Source organism: Fonsecaea monophora (genome assembly GCF_001642475.1).
Source record: "Fonsecaea monophora strain CBS 269.37 chromosome Unknown Scaff13, whole genome shotgun sequence".
Classification (NCBI taxonomy): domain Eukaryota; kingdom Fungi; phylum Ascomycota; class Eurotiomycetes; order Chaetothyriales; family Herpotrichiellaceae; genus Fonsecaea; species Fonsecaea monophora.
Window position 1 is genome coordinate 321,087 of NW_019173944.1, and position 18,172 is coordinate 339,258.

Here is an 18,172-nt window from a genome sequence, read left to right on the forward strand (position 1 = left end):
TCGCAAGTCAAAATGCATGTCCGATGCGTGCACGCTTGCTGAAGGGTAAAACAAAACCAGGCTCTGCCGTGCAGTTCGATGCAATGGAATTTTTCCATACCAAAGAAACCAATATCCCGCACAAGGGGGGAGGTGCAGTTCATCAAACTCAGCGGAGACGTATGTGAATGTCGCAGGGCTGTCTCGATAGGAGGGTGCCATCTTTGGCATCGCCCTCATTCCGTCCCGCTTCCTCTTGAGCTTCAATGCATGCACGTTGTTTCCCCTTGACACGCCGACCGCGCTGTCTGATCCTCTCTGAATAAACCGTGACAGAGACATGCACATCAATCTTCACCTTGCCTCGCGCGACTTCGACCTCTGATCCTGCCGCATGCTACACGACCACGTTTCGGCTTTTCCAAACTCTCCAAGCCACGCACCAGCAGCAGATCGCCAAACTCACACTCGCTGCGCATCCCCACGCCCACGCCGCGAAGCACAAGTAGCCTCGGCATTCTCCATCCTCGAGATCCGGTGAATGCGCACTCCCTGCTGAATAGCCAGCAGAGTAAACGAGACTCCACACGGCAGCTCCCCCAGCAGGCATCATAGCTACAACCCCCCAATTCGTCGCAAAGTTTTCCACTCCCCATACCACAGAGATAATAATGGGCACGAGGCTGAAACATGCTCCGTAGCCTAATCCCACCAGAGAGGACGAGAGTGGGAATAGACCAGGGTGTTGAAGCGTAAGCGCAGGAAGAGCGAGATTCAGAAACGCGAGGAGTAGGAGGAATGCTGAAGGTATGAGCAGAACAAGGCGAGAGAATTGGAATCGATTGGTGGGTGGGGAATCGGGGTTCGAGGGAGGAGCGAAGAGATCGGATAGTGAACCTGTGAAGAGCCGCGCAAAGGTGGATGCGAGGGCGACGATAGAGACGTGTGTGCTTGCATGGCCCGCCGGAGGGTTTTTGTTACCGTCACCATCGATATAGTTGTAATCTCTCGGCGTCAAAGTCGGTATGATGGTGCCGAGGTTGTTGATGTATGCTTCTCCAGGTCCTGTGAGCAGGAAAAACCCTGCGGCAAGAAGCCACATAGTTCGATCTGTCAGGAAAGTATGAGTCGCATGGTTGAGAAGCCAGTACTTCTTCTTGCGAAGGCGCCGGTCTTGGTCGCGCTTCTTGACGAGCTGGGATTCGGAGAGGTTTCGTTCGGCTTCCGAGTCCATGTCGTCGTCCGAATATGTGCCAGAGCCTTCGCCGGACTCCTCATCGTCTCCAATGGTACCATAGTTGATGGGGGTGGGAGCACGAGAAGTGTCGTGGTAGAATTCACTCTCGGCCAAGAGACCACTCCGTTCAAGGTTCTCCACGCCGTGATCAATGAGTTCTTCCTCATCCACGATCTGCAGCCCCAACGTACCCAGAAGACCGACACCAATCAAAGTCCCGGCCAGAAAGATGAAGTATTTGAACACATCCACCTCTCCCTTGTGACCATTAGGCAGCTTTTCATATAACAAGTGGGCGCCAACCTGAGACTCCCACATGCCACTCAAGCCGAACGCCGCAATAGGAACGGCGAGCATGAAACCTCGGTATTTGGCGTTGGCAAAGTTCTTTGCGCAGGTAGCTACGGCAGAGAGGTACATGCAGCTGGTCCCTGCCCCGATCCCGACAAAGGCCAAGATCATCACTCCGAAAGGCCAACCGTGGCCTGGTTTGGTTGCGTCAGCGGGTGGGCCTGACTTGTATGTATAGGCAGCGAGGAGATACCCTGCGCCAAAGAGGACTGAGGAGAGAAGAGACAGAGGAGGTGGCGAGTAGCGATCGCATAGATATCCGAAGAGAGGGACCGGCAGGTACATTGCCAATTCGGCAGTAATGGAGACAGCATTGACTCGAAGTTGTGTGTAGTGCAAATCCTGAAGGAAACGAGCGCCGTAGAGGGAGAAGGAGGTGATTGACCCGGCACAAAGACTGTAGGTTAATCGTGAGCACTTGTATCATCCACAAGATCGGGTGTAAATATGTCATACCAACTGAGCACAGCGCAAACAAAGCTCACGACTCGTATCACCTCTCTCCGCATTGCTATACGATCTCGCTCAATGATCTCCTGGGCGACCTGGCCCATAAAATCAAAGTCATCATCGTCAATTCGAGGACGCGAGCTTGACGTCCGCCGTCCACGTTTGCGATTGGCGTCGAAGTCGAGCGCTGCGATGCGAGGATCGGAGGGCGGCATCTTCTGAGCGGCCGCGGGTGAGTCGAGGCAACTGTGAGCCTCGTGTCCACAAGGCTTAACAATACAAGATAGAAATGAAGTGCGCAGTCATGATGCTGGGAGGCCCTCGAATCACCATCGCGACGCCATCATCAACACGTGGTGCGGTGCCAGCTCAACAAGACAAGGGGATGCAGGACAAAACGGGGGGGGGATTGAACGAGACCTGAGAAGAAGCGGTTCGGGACTTGGGATGAGCCAATGACCGATGACGCCATTCAAACACGCGACTGGAGCAAACGCACAGCGGAAGACGGAAAAATATTAGTCCGTACAGGCCCGTCTCAACCAAGGCAACAATGGAATGGGTGTTCGAGATGGCCCAACGACGACATACACTTTCTCTTCCTCCTGGTGTTTGTCCTCTTGCCCTGAGATTATCTATGGTACAGAAATACTCTTCTGGATCCATCCAGGACCTTTCCCTCCGACTACGCCCAGGCCAATGGGTTGGATGCATGGATATCAAAGTCACAGCCTGCCCTCTATTTTGTGGACTCCCATTCCGGATTCTACACAATGTCAGTGAAAAGAACATATCGATGCTTGGGGTATTACTGACCTTGCGCAAGATAGCCAGTCCTTCCAACGTGCTGCTCAGGCATATGTATTCTTCATCTTCCAGTTCTGCCCGCTCACCGTAAGCCAGCAAAACCGGCGTACTCTGAGTCTGCCACCCTGTAATGGTGCGTGGTCGTCCAGCTTGCCCCACAACATCCACTGCTTGACCGACGCGCACGTTGACCGTAAGTGGCTTCAGCTCTTCGTCTAGAGTCACCAGGAATCTGGGGTACATTGCTGTGACCAAGAAGTACAGGAGGTAATGTGCATCGGCGAGGATGAATTGTTTGGAATCGACAAGGGAGACAAGGACAGTGAGCAGACCCGCCGCAGCGACTCGTGACAGAACTTGCCGATCGGTGTGGAAGGGGTTGAGCGACATAGTGCCCTTGCCCATGTGGAGCAAACCCTGCGCGATTCGAACCATGAAGAGCGAATTCTGGTCGCGATGGTAGTAACTGGCTAGCTGCCTTAGCAGCTGTGCAAGACGTGCATTGTTTGTTCCTGCTCCAACCAAGCCCATCGCGAAGATGGCATTAACCGCAACGTCATTGTCGTTATCGTGGCTGTATCTTGATAGGGTATCATAGATCTTCATCTGAGGGTTACTGGGACTGATCAGGCCCATGGCGAGTGGCACAGCCTTCCGAATGTTGGCCTCACCGTAGTGCATCAAATGACCAAACTGGCGTAGGACCATCTCCTGTCCGACATCTTCGCCCATGGCAATCAACGACAGACCGAGAACAGCATAGGATTGCACAAGCTGCTCGCCTGTAGTCTCGTCCTTGTCTTCGATGTGGTCGTTGCAGATATGGAGGAGCTCCTGTAGCTTAAGCACGGCTCCAGTACCAGCCCATGCACAGACAGACGCCAGAGTAGCCGTTGGCATGGCCATGGGATGCTCAACTGCTTTGAGAATGTCCAGAATAACATCCACTTCCTCTTGCCGGCCGAAGTAGAGTAGCGCTAGTCCTAGAGCCATGAACCTCGCCCATTTATCCTTGAGCTGTTTTTGCCGGTCGTCGTCCATCATCTGGGTTGCTATTGCTTCGGCCACTTGGTGATTGGACGAACCCACGAAGATCATTCCAAGGGACACGGCAGCCATGGCAGACAATTGTATCTCCGAGTTGCTGTCCTCGACAATAGGCAACAGGAAGTCCAGTAGATCTTCTCGATTCGATCCGGCATACGACAGTCCCAGACCCATAATGGCGGCCATTCGCGTCGAGGGTTTCGGGCTCTGGAGAACATCGTCGTCGCTCAAGAGTGAAATGACAGGGTCGCCCTCCATTCGCACCCCGGAGTTGACAATACCGTACGCGAGAAGTGCACCCGCCTTGATTGGATCTTCGGATGACTGTTGGAATCTGTCGATGATGTCTAAGCTCCCTTCCACGTCCCATTGCATGAGCATGCCCAGTGATGCGGTGGTGGAGAGCATGCCATCGTCCTTAGTTTTCCATACCCACGGCCGCTGATCCCCTTCTACTAGCATCAGCCTGTCCGTACCAAACCCAGCATTGACAAAAGCGTTAACGAATGCGCTCGCTAGATTGTGTTTAGCCGAATCTGCAGCTGCGGAGCTACCCCGGCCACTTTCTAGATGTGTCTTGTAGATATCTTCTGGCACCTTAGGCTCCAGGATGTTCAATTCTTTGGCGAGAGTCTTGAAGTGGTTCGGTAGTTGGGTGTTTCCGAGGCACTCGGCGATCTCTTGCTCATCCTTGGTTTCAGACGGCACATCTATCGATATTCTCTGCCGAGCAATCAGGAAGGCCAGCTGTTTTTTCAGTGCAACATCATCTGTCGATTCCAGGTCTTGTCGTATGAGCTCGTGGTCGTTCAGTCTAATTGCCAACACCATCGCTTGAGCAAGCTTGTTGTATTTGACATAGACATCATGCGCGGTTTTGAGGAAAGCGACATCGTCGGGGTATGTAAGGAGATTGACCATGCTGACCATATACAGACACACTCGCGCAAAGGTATTCTCGTCCAAAAATCGGGGGATCTCTTCAATCATTTCGAGTTCGCTCAGTAAATCCACTGCGTCCGCTTCTGCGTTGTGACTCAGGAAATACGGCACCAAGGAGAGGGCAAGCTCCGTCAAGTCACCGACCTCTCGTTCGTCCGTCAGGCGATTCTGGTATTCTTGACCGATCTCCAGGGCGAGATGTCTAATGTATTCATGACCCCACGACCCCAGATCGTCCGATTTATTTGACAACAGCCGATATTTCAATGTTTCCAATTTGTCCTCTTCTCCATAAGTCATGCCCAGCACTGATAGCATATCGGCGAGAGAGTCTCTGTCAGGACCAGCCGGCCATTTATCGTAAACAGCGGCGATCTCGTCATAATGAGGGCGCAGGAACTTGAGAGGTTTGGGGACGGCCGTCATGGAGGAGGTCGACGTTTTGATGAAGTTTTTGATGGCGTCAATCGAGGGCTTGTAGAGAGAGGAATCGTCTTCTTTTAATCTTTCAACCAGCATCTCGAGATCACTCTTGAGTTGTTGATCCTCTTCGCTCAGCTCTTCGACCACAGGCTCGTCATGCTTGCCATCTGCTTTCTTCTTGTCTCCTTGTTCTGCAGCATGTTCACCGTTTGACACTGGTGCATCCTCTGCCTTGCCCTTGCCCTTCTCTGCGGCGGTGGGCTTCTTCTCGTCCTGCGCCATCTTGCACCTGGGCCTTTAGTGGCCAATAAGAGTTGAATGAAAACTGAGGTGTGCTGTCGGTGAGGCTGTAGGCTGCGCGACGTGAGGAGATAGATGAGAGTCGTCTGAGTATTTCGAGGAGTAGAATCACGTTTGTTGCAGATACGAGCTGGAGAGGGTTCAGGCAGGGTAGTTCCAGGCGTCAAGGAGCTTACGGAATAGGTTGAAGGGTGAATTGGTGATCCACCAAAATAATGTTCGGCAGCGCGCCTCCGGGGCATCGATCTGGTGGACGAGGCTCAGTATCTCGGCGCACCTTCCCCGTCTACAGAATGCCTTCAGCTCGTCTCAAAAGTTCGTCGACAGACTGCCTCCATTGACAGCGAAGTGTAGTGTGTCATCTCTCCACTGCGTCGCTTCTTGCGATCTTGAATTTGCACGATGCCTCGTGCTACAGCACCTCGGGCGAAGATACACGTCAAGCGAACTCCTCCAGTCCTTCTAACACACCGAGTTCGTCCCCAAGATGGCAATGGACCACGACTCTGGAACGCAAAGCGACGCATCAAGACCAGCAAAGGTCTACCCTTTCTCCGAGCTCATGCCCTGGTCAGCAAAGAAAAACTCCAGGAGTGGCAAAGGACTTCGTGGAACAAGCTCAATACAGAAGAGCAGAAAGCATTTGCTCCCGTCTTCCGCGAAGACGGTTTAAACACAGAGTGGTGGAAGCTGGACAGAAAGAATCTCGAGAGGTTCATGGAAACCCACTCAAGCCTCCGTGAGGTCTCTAGTGATGTCAAATCCTTCATTGCAGCTGGTTCAATAAACTTCGAGAAATCGACAATTCTTCGCATATTGATGGACCCTGCGCGATATTTTGCCCTTCCCCATAATGTTCCTCTCAGCATGCGGCGGCAGGTTTACTTGTAAGTTTGTCTAACTATCCCCTAGGGCTTCTCTAACAGCCTGTTGCAGCCCCGATCCCAAAGACGCCGTCGTCCTCATGCGTACACCGCATCTGGGTCCCCGTTACGCCGCGTTTGACGTACCGCTCCACTTCAATAAAATCGATCTCAGAGCCTACCTGAAAGATGTCTATGGCGTGGATGTTCTCCACATTCGCAGCGTAGTGCTCCAACAGAAAGTTGAAAGAAAAGACGGCAGAAGCAAATATTCGCAAGGCAAACTGTTTCGTCCACCTAGCAAGAAGAAAATGACTTGTCTCCTGGCGAAACCGTTTGTGTATCCTGCAGAGCCAGAGGACCTGGAACCGTAAGCTAGCCCTTTCCCATTAACGGTGGATATTGCTCTTGACCTGTGTCCATCTACTAACACCATTCTGCCACACAGATGGGAGCACGACCGATACTGGGAATCGATGAAAGCTATCGTGGAAAAGAACCGAGAAGAATCCGAATGGGGTATGATGAACCCCGATCTCAAACACAGAAAGGCAATGGCCCTGCAAGCTCAGCAGCTACTAAAGGGAAAGATGAAATGGGCTCCGACGTGGCAGAATTTTGCCGACGATTGGCGCGTCATGCGAGGATTGGGGTCCAATGCCAGCAATCAACAGCCATCTCAACCTGCGAACCCGTCTTCGTAACATTACTACAGGAATGGACGGACTCGAAGATTTGTACATTAACACGACACATTATGCGTTGTATAGCTACCAAGAACCGCTAGGGTTGTGAACATTCTACACCAACTTTGGGAGTTACGCGAACCACAAGCGCGCATGGGATTGAAGTGTGAGAAAGGGGCAAGGGATGATACACCATGCAGTACATCTGACCAGGTTTGAAAAGTTTTATAGGAAAGAGTGTTTGGCGCTCGCTGAACGAATCAATCCCCAAATTAACCCACTCCATGCTTCGAGCAATGCGCATTCAACGGTTACAATCTGCTCTCGACCTCAGCGAAATATCGATCCGAGGCCCAGTGTGAATCGGGCCAGATATATCGAAGGGCTTCGTAGACGTGCCTGCAGAAACGGATTGTTAGCAAACACCGCACTTTGCTTCCGCAGGAGAATAGGACCGGAATGGGTCTGCGGCAGACAGCGTAGGGAAAGGCATGACTTACTTGACATGTATAATCTTCAAGTCCTTCTTCACCTCCTCCGGGACGTCCTTCACATCCTTCTTGTTCCCGTTCGGTAGCAAGACTGTCTTGACGCCCGCGCGGTGGGCGCCGATCAGTTTCTCTTTAATCCCTCCAACAGGCATGACTCGTCCTCTCAGGCTCACTTCGCCCGTCATGGCGATTGTCGGTGGGACAGTCTTTCCGGAGAATAGCGAAATGAGCGCGACAGTATGCGCCAGTCCGGCACTTGGTCCATCCTTTGGGACCGCACCAGCGGGACAGTGGACATGGATGGCACGTTTCTCCATGATGTCTTCGTCTCGATCGTGCGTCAGGCCCAGGTCGTAGCTATGAGCTTTCACCCAGCTAAGTGCGACCTCGACGGATTCTTTGAGCACATCTCCCAGTTTTCCTGTGAGTTGCACACGGCCCTTCCCAGGCATGTCGGCCACTTCTATGAAAAGAATGCTTCCTTGCCCACCAGACGAATAAGCAACCAATCCCGTGACAACACCCGGTCGAGATTGTTTCTCCGCGATTTCTTCTTCAAAGCGTTCTATACCGAGAATGTCTTCAAGTTCTTCGACGCGTACGACGGGGTTATATTTCGATGTATCATTTGCGTCACGGGCATCGGCGTACTGCACTGCTTTGTAGCGACACACGCTTCCAATCTCACGCTCGAGGTTGCGGACTCCAGATTCGCGAGTGTAAGCTGTGATTATGGTGTCGACGACGTCGTCAGGAATTATCACTTGTCCTTCAGCGAGACCATTAGTGCGAATTTGTTTCGGTATGAGATGTTGTTTGGCGATGTGGCGCTTCTCAACTGTTGTGTAGCCAGCCAGACGAATCGTCTCCATTCGGTCGAGCAGCGGCGGCGGAATGGTATCTAAAGAGTTGGCCGTGGCGATGAAGAGGACTTTGCTTAGGTCGATAGGGATGTTGATGTAGTGATCATTGAAACTGTGATTCTGCTCTGGGTCAAGAACCTCAAGCATCGCAGCTGAAGGGTCACCATGGAAATTGTTCGAGCTCACTTTATCGATCTCGTCAAGCAGGAAGACTGGGTTGGCTACACCGACCTTCTTTAGGCCACTGACAATCAAACCTGGCATAGCAGCAACGTATGTCCGCCGATGACCCCTAATTTCTGCTTCGTCTCTGACACCACCCAAAGAGATGCGGTGGAACTTTCGGCCAAGCGAGAGTGCAATGGATTTTGCGAGAGAGGTCTTGCCCGTGCCGGGTGGCCCAACTAACAAGAGAATGGGAGACTTGTCCACCATCCGCTTCGACTTGAGAACATGGAGCTTAGCAGTGGCTGCATCTCTCTCGTTGTCAGGGATTTGCTCGACCTCCCTGCCCTCGCCTTCTTGACTCGGGGCAAGCTGCTTCGTGAGACGGGCGATTTGCTGATCGACATCGGCATTAACGGACTGTTTCAATTTCAACACTGCGAGGTATTCGAGCAACCTCTTTTTGATCTTCTCCAGTCCATAATGATCGTCATCAAGTTGTTTGCGCGCCCGTTTTAAAGTATCGGCGCCAAGCTGATCATCAGTGACCTTGGTCCATGGGATCTCGACCAAATTTTCGACATATGTACGGATCACACCATACTCAGCGTTGGCCGGGTTCATCTTCTTCAGTCGTCTGAGTTCGCGCTCCGCAACCTTTTGAGCCTCGGGCGACAGACCGGCCTCTGCCACCTTCTTCTTGAGCTCTTCGACTTCGTTCACTTCGTTGTCTTCGTCGTCATCACCACCTCTGCTGACGCCAGGCATCCCGGGTGGTGTCATGCCATTCAGACCAGACATTGCTCGCCTCGCTAGAGCTTCGCGTTGCTTTTGATTCAAGTCGGAGATGTCAACGCCGATATTAGGTGGCAAGGTTGTTGAGGTTATTGTGGTGACTTTAATGTTTCCGTTGATACCCGAGATCTGCTTGTTAAGCAAGGCAAGGACGCGCTCGAGTCTTTCATGTAAATCTAGTGTGCTCAGGATCCGAAGCTTTTCCTCAAAACTCGCTTCGACAATATCCGTCATGAAATCGGCCAATTGGCCAGCTTGAGTGAGGTCTTTCTTCGCAATGAACAACTCGAAGCGACGGACAATTAAAGGCGACAGCGCCATGGAGGCGGGTCGGAAGAGAGATGACAGCCTTAGCAGTGTCAGAAGCTCACGAGACCGTTGCTTCAGTCGAGTGAAGCTGGCCCGGAGGTCCCCGTCATTAAGGTCGGGGACTTCATCCTCGTAAAATGTGACATCGGCTTCAAAATATGGTCTTTCATGCTTAATCTTGTCGATCTTGAATCTCTGGATCCCTTCCACAAGCAGATACGGATCTGCATTCGGGCTCCCCTGGACGCTGACAATCTTCGCCAGCGTGCCGTATCCATATAAATCCTTCTTTCGAGCCTTGCCCGGATCTATGTCGGCATAGTCATGATCCCGGCTACTCTCTTTGGCAGCGCTGTCGAGCAGTTCCTTGCCGTCGGGGCTCAGGAAGGGCGAGTTCACGGGAACGCAGCCGACGGGCAGTTGGGCCGAACCGGATCTCGACTTCGTGGCACGTTGAAAGGCCGATGACAGGAGCAGGGGAATGTCGGCACGGTTGGATACTGAGATGCGGAGAGTGACGCCGGGCAGAAGGACCGAATCCTTTGCTAGCGGAATAAGAGGAATCGTCGCTTTGGCTGTGTAGCCCATGTTGAAGGAGAAATGGGGTTGGAGGTGGTAAAGGGAGGGAAAGCGGCAGAGGGAGGGAAGAATGAAGTTGTTATTGATATGCCGGAGGGGGGCAGATGTACTTGGTGTTGCCGCATGGAAGATGCTCGATGCACATCGGAAGTCCAAGCACGGCTTGTGGCTTGTGGTACCAGGTACCAACGAGCCCATGTCATGTCATATTCAGCCGGATCATCATTTCCTTGCCGAGGCACGGGAGACAAGAGTGGATAGCGACACGTGACTAGCTCGGCGGAAATACGACACGTGATCTTTTTCGGCGCGGCAAGGCTCCGCGCCAACTGGACCCAATGTTCCATCCCCAAGCCACGAAGATTTCATCCATCGGTTCTGCCTCAAACTCGAGGATATACACCTGCTACCGGGCCAAGCATGACAACCCTCGCGGTTGTGTCAGGCGAACATGCCGCGGCCAACCCGGCTGAGTCGGACTCCAAGACCACATTCAGCGTCGGAACGAGAAAGTCCAAACTCGCTCTGATACAGACAGATTTGGTCGTCCAGGCATTGGCAAAGGCCTGTCCTGAGTATGTCTACGCCATCAAGGCGCGAGATACCGCAGCAGGCGACATTGACAAAGTTACTCCTTTCAAGGACATGCCCGTGAAGAACATATGGACCCACGAGTTGGAGACTCTCATGCTCGAGGGGCAACTGGATTTTCTGGTTCATTCGCTCAAAGGTTTGCATGAAAGCACGGAGCTGGCATTTGCTATACTAATTCAGCCCGACAGACGTCCCCACTCTGTTACCTCCAGGTTGCGAAGTAGGCGCGGTGCTGGAACGGGAAGACCCAAGAGACGCTTTTGTCATTAAGGCAGGGAGAGATGCCTGCAACATAGAGGATCTCCCTGCCGGATCAACCGTAGGAACTTCCTCCATACGACGAACTGCACAAATTGCACTCAAGTATCCACATTTGCGAGTTCTCGATGTCAGAGGCAACGTAGGCACTCGCCTCGCTAAGCTTGATGCTGAGGATGGGCCTTTTGATGCTTTGATACTCGCCGCCGCCGGACTACTTCGCCTCGGGCTCGGTGATCGGATCACTCAATACCTCGACTCAAAAAGTGGCGGCATGCTTCATGCCGTTGGACAGGGAGCTATTGGCATTGAGAACAGGTCGTCCGACGATCGAGTGCGGGGCATGTTGAGTCAGATTGACCATCGACAGACTCACCTTGCTACGGCATGTGAGCGCAGTCTCTTGAGGACGCTGGAAGGAGGATGCAGTGCTCCGCTAGGGGTGGAGACTGCTTGGGTGAAGAAGGAAGACGGTGGCTCACTTCTTCGGCTGAAAGCGCTCGTGGTCAGCACGGACGGCAAAGAGAAGGCCGAAATCGACATGGCAGATGATGTCCAGAGTCGGGACGATGCCGAAAAGTTTGGAACCAATGCTGCAGATGAACTACTACGCAACGGTGCGGACAAAATTCTCACAGAGATCAAAGCGAAGCGTCCGACCACCGTCACAGACCTTCAGGAGACGTGAAAGGAGGCGCTTAGGAAAAGATTAGGGTCCGTTTGATTTGCAACGGAACTTCTGCTCTGCGTGGTGAGTGGCAGAGGGACGAGCTGGGATTGAAACTAGGATTTGCCGTCCCGAAAATCCAGTCTATGGCAACTGCTCAGAAATGGCATTGAAGCCAGTCTCACTACCCGCGGTTCAACGTGTTTCCAGCTCCTTTCGGGTTAGCCTCTACAAACTCATCCCACTCTCGTGCCTTCATCGTGGCAGCGTCGACTTGCTCCATATTATCCTCATCGGGCTCGGCCTGAGGGGCATTGGCGTTTCCTCCACCGTCAATAATGCCACCCCTTCGGCGCTCTTCTTCCAGATACTCGTCGATGCTCATGGTAGGGAGGTTGTGTCCTGGCCTGAATACGCCCTGTCGCAACTGGGTCCGCTTGTCTGTGAGGGTGAAGGGCTGAAGAGGTTTTCCGCTAGAACTGAGTAAGGGGCCTCCTCTCTTTCCAAGGCCCGCCATTGTAGCAGGCCCGTCTAAACGCTCCGAATAAGCATCAGACCGCGCAGGAGCTCTCTGATCTGGCGGTGTTGGCCCGGGCCTAGCTGGCTCGGTATGCCGCATCTGAGACAATATTTCCAACTCCTGAGTTATCATTTCCAGAGACGAGAACGCCTTGTTGACTAGGAGAGAAATTTCGGCCAGATAAAGACTCCGAATGGTCTCGTCGTCAACATTTGATTTCGTGGATTCGTCTCTCAGATACTGTTTTGTCAGTGAATTTGTGATGCACAGCGTGAGACGAACACAAACCTGCAACTTTTGCTTCAAAGATTTTTCTTCTTGAAAGCGAGAAATCTTGATCCTTCGTTTCTCCTCGGGGCTATTCGAGGAGACTATTCGAAATGAACCGCGCTGTTCGAGGTAACGTTCGTAAAGTTGGCGATCTGAACCACCTAGCAGACCGTATTGATCTAGTCGGGTCAAAAACTGTTCGAATAGTTCCGCGGCGTCCCGCAACGATGATAGTCTGTTTTCGTCATATCCTCTAATCTTGACTTCGGCCAGTAGACAGTCCACCGTCAGGTATCTAAGACAACGTCAGACGAATACTTGAGAGGCGCAGCCACGCCAATTCTCTCTACATACTGCAGGTCCTGCGTAGATATGTCTTCAACCTCTTCATTCGTACTGAACAAAGAGAGGTCTTGGATCAATTTGCGACACTGTTCGAGGTTGTCGATGATGGACTGAAGGGTGTGCTTGAAGTTGGCGCTCCGGGGGTCGAGGCCATCCAAATCTTCTTGCTGTTTCTTTGCTTGGTTGAACAGCACCTTCAGGGATGGTTCAGGATTGTCCATGATAGCCTAGCCTTGTCTGGTTTCAGTTCCTGGTAGAAGTGAGGTTATTGCGTGGTTGGGGTTCTTCGTTGGCAGGATGGAGGGTTCGACGAGGGGAATCTCGACGGAATGATCGCCTCGTTGGACAATTAGAGCATTCGACTCGTACTTCAACTACCTATTGCCGTACTCGACACTTATAGGTCTACCGGGAAGAATTGCTGAGCAGAAGATTAGAAATAAAGGCACTTGGAGGCAAAGATGATCGGTTGGAAGGCAATTCAGTCGCACCAATCACAAATACATGCAGTGCCAAGGCCGAATATCGCAGCCGACTTTCATCTTTTTCCCCAGTGACGATTCATGACATTCAGTGACTCACGCATACTGCATCTTCACTCTCCATTGACCTCTGTCATCTCTCTTGTCTCCTTGCCATGTTGCAAAGGGGCCAACGGAGATCATCATGGCCTCCTCCACGACTCCCCAGGAAGGAAACGCCAACGATGAAATCCCCATGGAAAAAAATGCTGGCCTCGTAATGGGTGTATGTCACTCCCTGTAATGTTTGATATGCTTGGACTAACAAAGGTATGGTCACAGACCAATAATAGCAGCATTGTATCCAAAAGGAGTGTCGAGAAGCTATACCTTCCTCAACCGCACTTTTATCGCTACTTTGTCAAGAAGCCGATCCGTCGCTCTCCCACCATTAACCGTGGATACTGGCTCCGCATGAGAGCAGTCGATTGGGTGGTCAGGCAGTTTCTGGAAAAACCGTCTGACTTACAGAAGGTCGTCATCAATTTGGGCTGTGGCTAGTGAGTAAGGATGCCGACAACCTACGCTGTGCGATCAAACACGACTTACCCTCGTAGTGACCCACTTCCGTTCCAATGGATGGCTCAACATCCCGACTTGTGTGGCAACACTAAGTTCATCGATATCGATTTCGAAGAGCTCATGATCAGTAAGCGAGAGATTATCTTGAACACCCCCAAAATGAGAGATATGCTCTCGAGGACGGCGGACACGACGGATTCAGTAAAGGGAGTCGTGCTGGATTCGGATGTGTACGTCGCCATCGGATGCGATTTACGAAACCCTCGGAGGTTGGAGCGACTTCTAAGATCCGTTATCGACCTCGATCAATGCCTTGTATTCTGTCTCGCCGAAGTCAGCATCACCTATATGGCTACGAAGGACGCGGATGATCTGATCGCCTGGACCTCCACCCTGTCTCCAGGTATGCTGATCTCTTCCCAGCTGCGGATCAAGTGACTGATGGGGCTCAGATGTGACTTTCTGCCTCCTGGAACAACAATCACCGGATCGTCCGGACAATCCATTCACGGCGGCCATGTTAAAACATTTTGCTAAACTAGGCACTCCCCTTCGATCCGTGCTCACTTATCCTGGTTGCCACACCCAGACATTACGCTTTCAGGACGCCGGATTCCCGCATGTCGAAATACAAAACCTTTGGGAGCTTTGGGCCGACCCCAGGTTTCTATCCCCGTCTCAAAGAATTTCTCTGGATGAAGTTGAGCCATTTGACGAGTGGTGAGTTAATGTCAGATTATACCGGTTTCCTTATGTGCTGAGAACTTGGGTATAGGGAGGAGTTTGCTTTATTCGCATCTCATTACTGTCTAGTCATTGCACAAACAGGCCCTGAACCTCTCGTGCCAGAGCAGCAGAGATCGAGGAGGGCATCAGTTGATAGTTTGGTATCAGACCTTTCAGCAAGGACAGTTTCTCCTCACAGAGATAACACCCAATGGTTTGCATACAAATATTCCGCGAATCCAGAGAAAGAAGGCAGGGCCCATCATGGCTCTGCTTTCATAGTCCCAGGTCAAGACGCTATAGCCCTCCACGGGGGCATTGGTACTGGAGGTCGCTTGTCAACTACTTCAGTCTACACATCTGCAGACTCGACACTTCCGTATCCCTCCGTTCCACCGGATGAAGTGGGCGCCAGGTGTTGCCATACCATCACCACACTTCACAATGGACAGAATCTTCTCGTTGGTGGTCGAGGCTCACCATCGTCACCCCTGAAAGATTGCTGGCTTCAAACAGACTCGAAATGGGAAAGAGTCCACGATCTTCCAGAGCCTCGATTTCGACACCGAGCAGCGGCCGTGGTACTACCATATGACCAGGATGGCGTTGTAGTGTTTGGTGGGAAAACCTCAGCAACCAGTGTTGCGATCGACTGCCTGCTGTGGGACAGGGAAAACGGCTGGCAAGTTCTCCGCAGTCTCAAGTTTGACCCTATGCCACGCTTTGGGGCGTCTTTTGTCCGCCTGGGCTTCAATCACGGTCTCCTCCTCGGCGGAATGCGACAGGACGGAGTCATTTGTCAGGGCCTGTGGAAATGGAGACTGATCATCCGGGACAACAAAGTCATGGGAATCAGTTTTAGGGTATCCACGGCGTTGGACGCGTCTGCGGGCATCTGGCCATGGCTAAATCGTCTAGGGGCCTCTTACAGCGTCATCAGAGATGAGATTCTGCTCATTGGTGGAGTAGCAAAGCACGGCTGCATACCCAAGGATTACGAGATTCTCTCCATTGTCGGGAGCTTTTCTGCCTTCAGCGACTACGAGAAGGAAATGGAGTTCAGAGTGGCTTGTGTTTTGCCCAAGAGGGATCCGAATGTACCGCGTCCTTTCCTCATCGGTCACTCAACACACTACACTGCTCGACAAACCACTCTGATCGTTGGTGGAGGGGCGACTTGTTTCAGCTTCGGCGCATATTGGAATCCTGGCTGTTGGCTTCTATATGATCGAGAAGCAGGACTGAGCTCACACTGGACGATGGTGAAGCCAGAATCCAGGAAATCTGCGGCTCAATCGACGACGCATGATGGCATGGCTGCGGGCGTCGCAACTCCCATCAAACATATCAAGGTTGACTCGGAGCAAGATTTTCTACGTGTCCTGAGCGAAGGCAGGCCCAGAATCCTCTCAGGTCTGGACATCGGTGAATGTGTATCTTCTTGGACAGCAGGATATCTCCTCTCGCAAGTCCCACCCTCAAAATCCATCGTCGTACATTCTGCTCCGGGTCGGACAATGAACTTCCAACGCAAAGACTTCGACTACAAGACGACCTCCTTCCATGAATTCATCCACCAACTTGATTCAGACCCAAATGCGCACATGTATCTCCGTTCGATTTCTAGTACTAATCCAACCACCGCACCCGCCGACCTCTCCACCGACTGGCCCGAAATCGCAACCGATTTTCACATCCCGTCTGCGCTCTCCTTTGTGGAAAAGAACCAGCATAGCAGCCCTCTCCGAATCAGCGCAGATGTGAACATGTGGCTACATTACGACGTGATGGCTAACGTCCTCTTCCAGATCCGGGGCACCAGGAAGCTTATCCTGTTCCCTCCAGAGGATCTACAACATCTGAACTTCCCACCAGGTTCGACAACATCCAGTATCGACATCTTCGAGCCGGCACCACATCCAGGACTGGGTGAGGACACGATTAAGCCCGTGTCAAATACACGGCCTCAGATTGCAGTCTTGAAGCCCGGCGATGCTTTGTACATTCCACCATTGTGGGCACACACAGGTACTCCGTCGCCACCTCTAACAAAGCCGGAGCCAGTCTCGATATCAGTATCATCGTCATTGTCAGAATCCGCTTCCCTGTCCACTTCAACGTCCGCTTCTGCACCGGCAGCCGCAGCCACATCAGCCTCCCTATCCCAACTCTCCCTCGAATCCATTTCAACCACCACCACCACTACCGAAGACAAATTAAATAAAGAAGGCCCCGTCCCGAAGACGACCACGAACGCAGATTCGAGCCCGAACGCACCATCAGACTCGAGAATCAACATCTCCGTCAACGTCTTCTTCCGCACGCTACACCCGCACAAGTACGCCGCGGGCCGCGACGTGTACGGCAACCGCGACCTCGCTGCGTACGAGGACGGACGGCGGGACGTGGAAAAGATCGTCCGCCGCTTTTTGAAGGTCGACCGCGAGCAGGACCACAACCATGACCACGAGCATGACGGCGTTACACAAACATTTCCGGACGCAAAGGGCAATGGAGACCGGGAAGGCAAGGGTAAGAGTAAGGGAAAAGGCAAAAATGCGAAACAACAACAAGGAGGAGCGGAAAGCATCGAGATTGCAGGTTCTGGTTCCGGTTCTTCGCATGACATGGGCGTGATCCCCAAGGACATCGTCAGGGCGTACCTGACCCGGTTGGCCGACGAGTTGAGGGAAAAGGCCGACAGGTTGTAGGAATATTCATGTTGGCTAGTCTAGCAGCCTGGCAGTCTGGCAGTCCGGCTGGATTGTCGGCTGGTTTTGATGGCCGGATAGTTTGATGATTGGTTCAACACGCATAAAAAGAAAGGAAATGGTAAAGGGAAAGGGCAAACAGGAAAGTTAAAAAACGAAGAAAACGAATCAACTTTCGCTGGCCATCTGGGGATGCCACCTTTGGATTGGCTTTTGTTGCATATATACCGAGTACGAGATACGTTAATCACATATGACGATAGGGGAAGAAGAACGAAGAGCAGAGAAACAGGGGAAAAAAAAAGGAAAACACCAGATCATTGGGGAAATATATAAAGCGTCGAGCCTGTACTCGTTCAGTAGATAGACTAAGAATGAGGTCGTTAGATGTTTGCTCTCTCGCTCTCCTGAGCTCGAACCCCTGGTTGGCGCCAGCATCTTTTTTATAGCCCCAAAACATCCATATACTGACAAGCCAAGGGGGGACCTTTATAACCCTCCGCCACAGCGCACGCGGCGCAGCGTAGCGCGACCTTGACGCCGCGAGGCCCCAAGTGTTGACTGAGCTCCTTTACCCAATGTGAGAATATCAACACAGAACCAAAAGACCCCATTGCGCGCGCTACATGTCCAGCGAGGCCCTGCCTACTTTTCCAGAATACCATCCTGGCCAAACGTGCCCCATCATCAGGTCCTCATAGCAGTCATTCAACATCCGTTCATCCATCATATATCCAATCCGTAACATCTG

The 18,172-nt window shown here is 52.2% G+C and overlaps 7 protein-coding genes across 7 annotated transcripts; 3 read left to right on the top strand and 4 right to left on the bottom strand.

Annotated features, from left to right (window-relative positions):
- Positions 1-148: 148 nt before the first annotated feature.
- On the bottom strand, positions 149-2,232 carry AYO21_02895 (hypothetical protein; the record flags this gene model as incomplete). The annotated part of the gene is made up of 3 exons (XM_022652871.1): positions 149-376; positions 446-1,964; positions 2,024-2,232. 3 exons carry the CDS (start codon positions 2,230-2,232, stop codon positions 149-151), a joined length of 1,956 nt encoding a protein of 651 aa, XP_022514896.1.
- Positions 2,233-2,756: 524 nt separating this feature from the next.
- Positions 2,757-5,518, bottom strand: AYO21_02896 (hypothetical protein; the record flags this gene model as incomplete). Its single annotated transcript, XM_022652872.1, has 2 exons — positions 2,757-2,783; positions 2,834-5,518. 2 exons carry the CDS (start codon positions 5,516-5,518, stop codon positions 2,757-2,759), a joined length of 2,712 nt encoding a protein of 903 aa, XP_022514897.1.
- A 420-nt stretch (positions 5,519-5,938) lies between these two features.
- Positions 5,939-7,103, top strand: AYO21_02897 (hypothetical protein; the record flags this gene model as incomplete). The annotated part of the gene is made up of 3 exons (XM_022652873.1): positions 5,939-6,423; positions 6,473-6,769; positions 6,848-7,103. The coding sequence occupies 3 exons, from the start codon at positions 5,939-5,941 to the stop codon at positions 7,101-7,103; spliced, it is 1,038 nt and encodes a 345-aa protein (XP_022514898.1).
- A 293-nt stretch (positions 7,104-7,396) lies between these two features.
- AYO21_02898 (ATP-dependent protease La) lies at positions 7,397-10,296 on the bottom strand (the record flags this gene model as incomplete). The annotated part of the gene is made up of 2 exons (XM_022652874.1): positions 7,397-7,484; positions 7,586-10,296. The coding sequence occupies 2 exons, from the start codon at positions 10,294-10,296 to the stop codon at positions 7,397-7,399; spliced, it is 2,799 nt and encodes a 932-aa protein (XP_022514899.1).
- A 411-nt stretch (positions 10,297-10,707) lies between these two features.
- On the top strand, positions 10,708-11,827 carry AYO21_02899 (hypothetical protein; the record flags this gene model as incomplete). Its single annotated transcript, XM_022652875.1, has 2 exons — positions 10,708-11,017; positions 11,070-11,827. 2 exons carry the CDS (start codon positions 10,708-10,710, stop codon positions 11,825-11,827), a joined length of 1,068 nt encoding a protein of 355 aa, XP_022514900.1.
- Positions 11,828-11,990: 163 nt separating this feature from the next.
- AYO21_02900 (hypothetical protein) lies at positions 11,991-13,162 on the bottom strand (the record flags this gene model as incomplete). The annotated part of the gene is made up of 2 exons (XM_022652876.1): positions 11,991-12,891; positions 12,951-13,162. 2 exons carry the CDS (start codon positions 13,160-13,162, stop codon positions 11,991-11,993), a joined length of 1,113 nt encoding a protein of 370 aa, XP_022514901.1.
- Positions 13,163-13,607: 445 nt separating this feature from the next.
- AYO21_02901 (hypothetical protein) lies at positions 13,608-17,421 on the top strand (the record flags this gene model as incomplete). The annotated part of the gene is made up of 5 exons (XM_022652877.1): positions 13,608-13,688; positions 13,745-13,962; positions 14,020-14,387; positions 14,437-14,704; positions 14,760-17,421. 5 exons carry the CDS (start codon positions 13,608-13,610, stop codon positions 17,419-17,421), a joined length of 3,597 nt encoding a protein of 1,198 aa, XP_022514902.1.
- Positions 17,422-18,172: the final 751 nt, after the last annotated feature.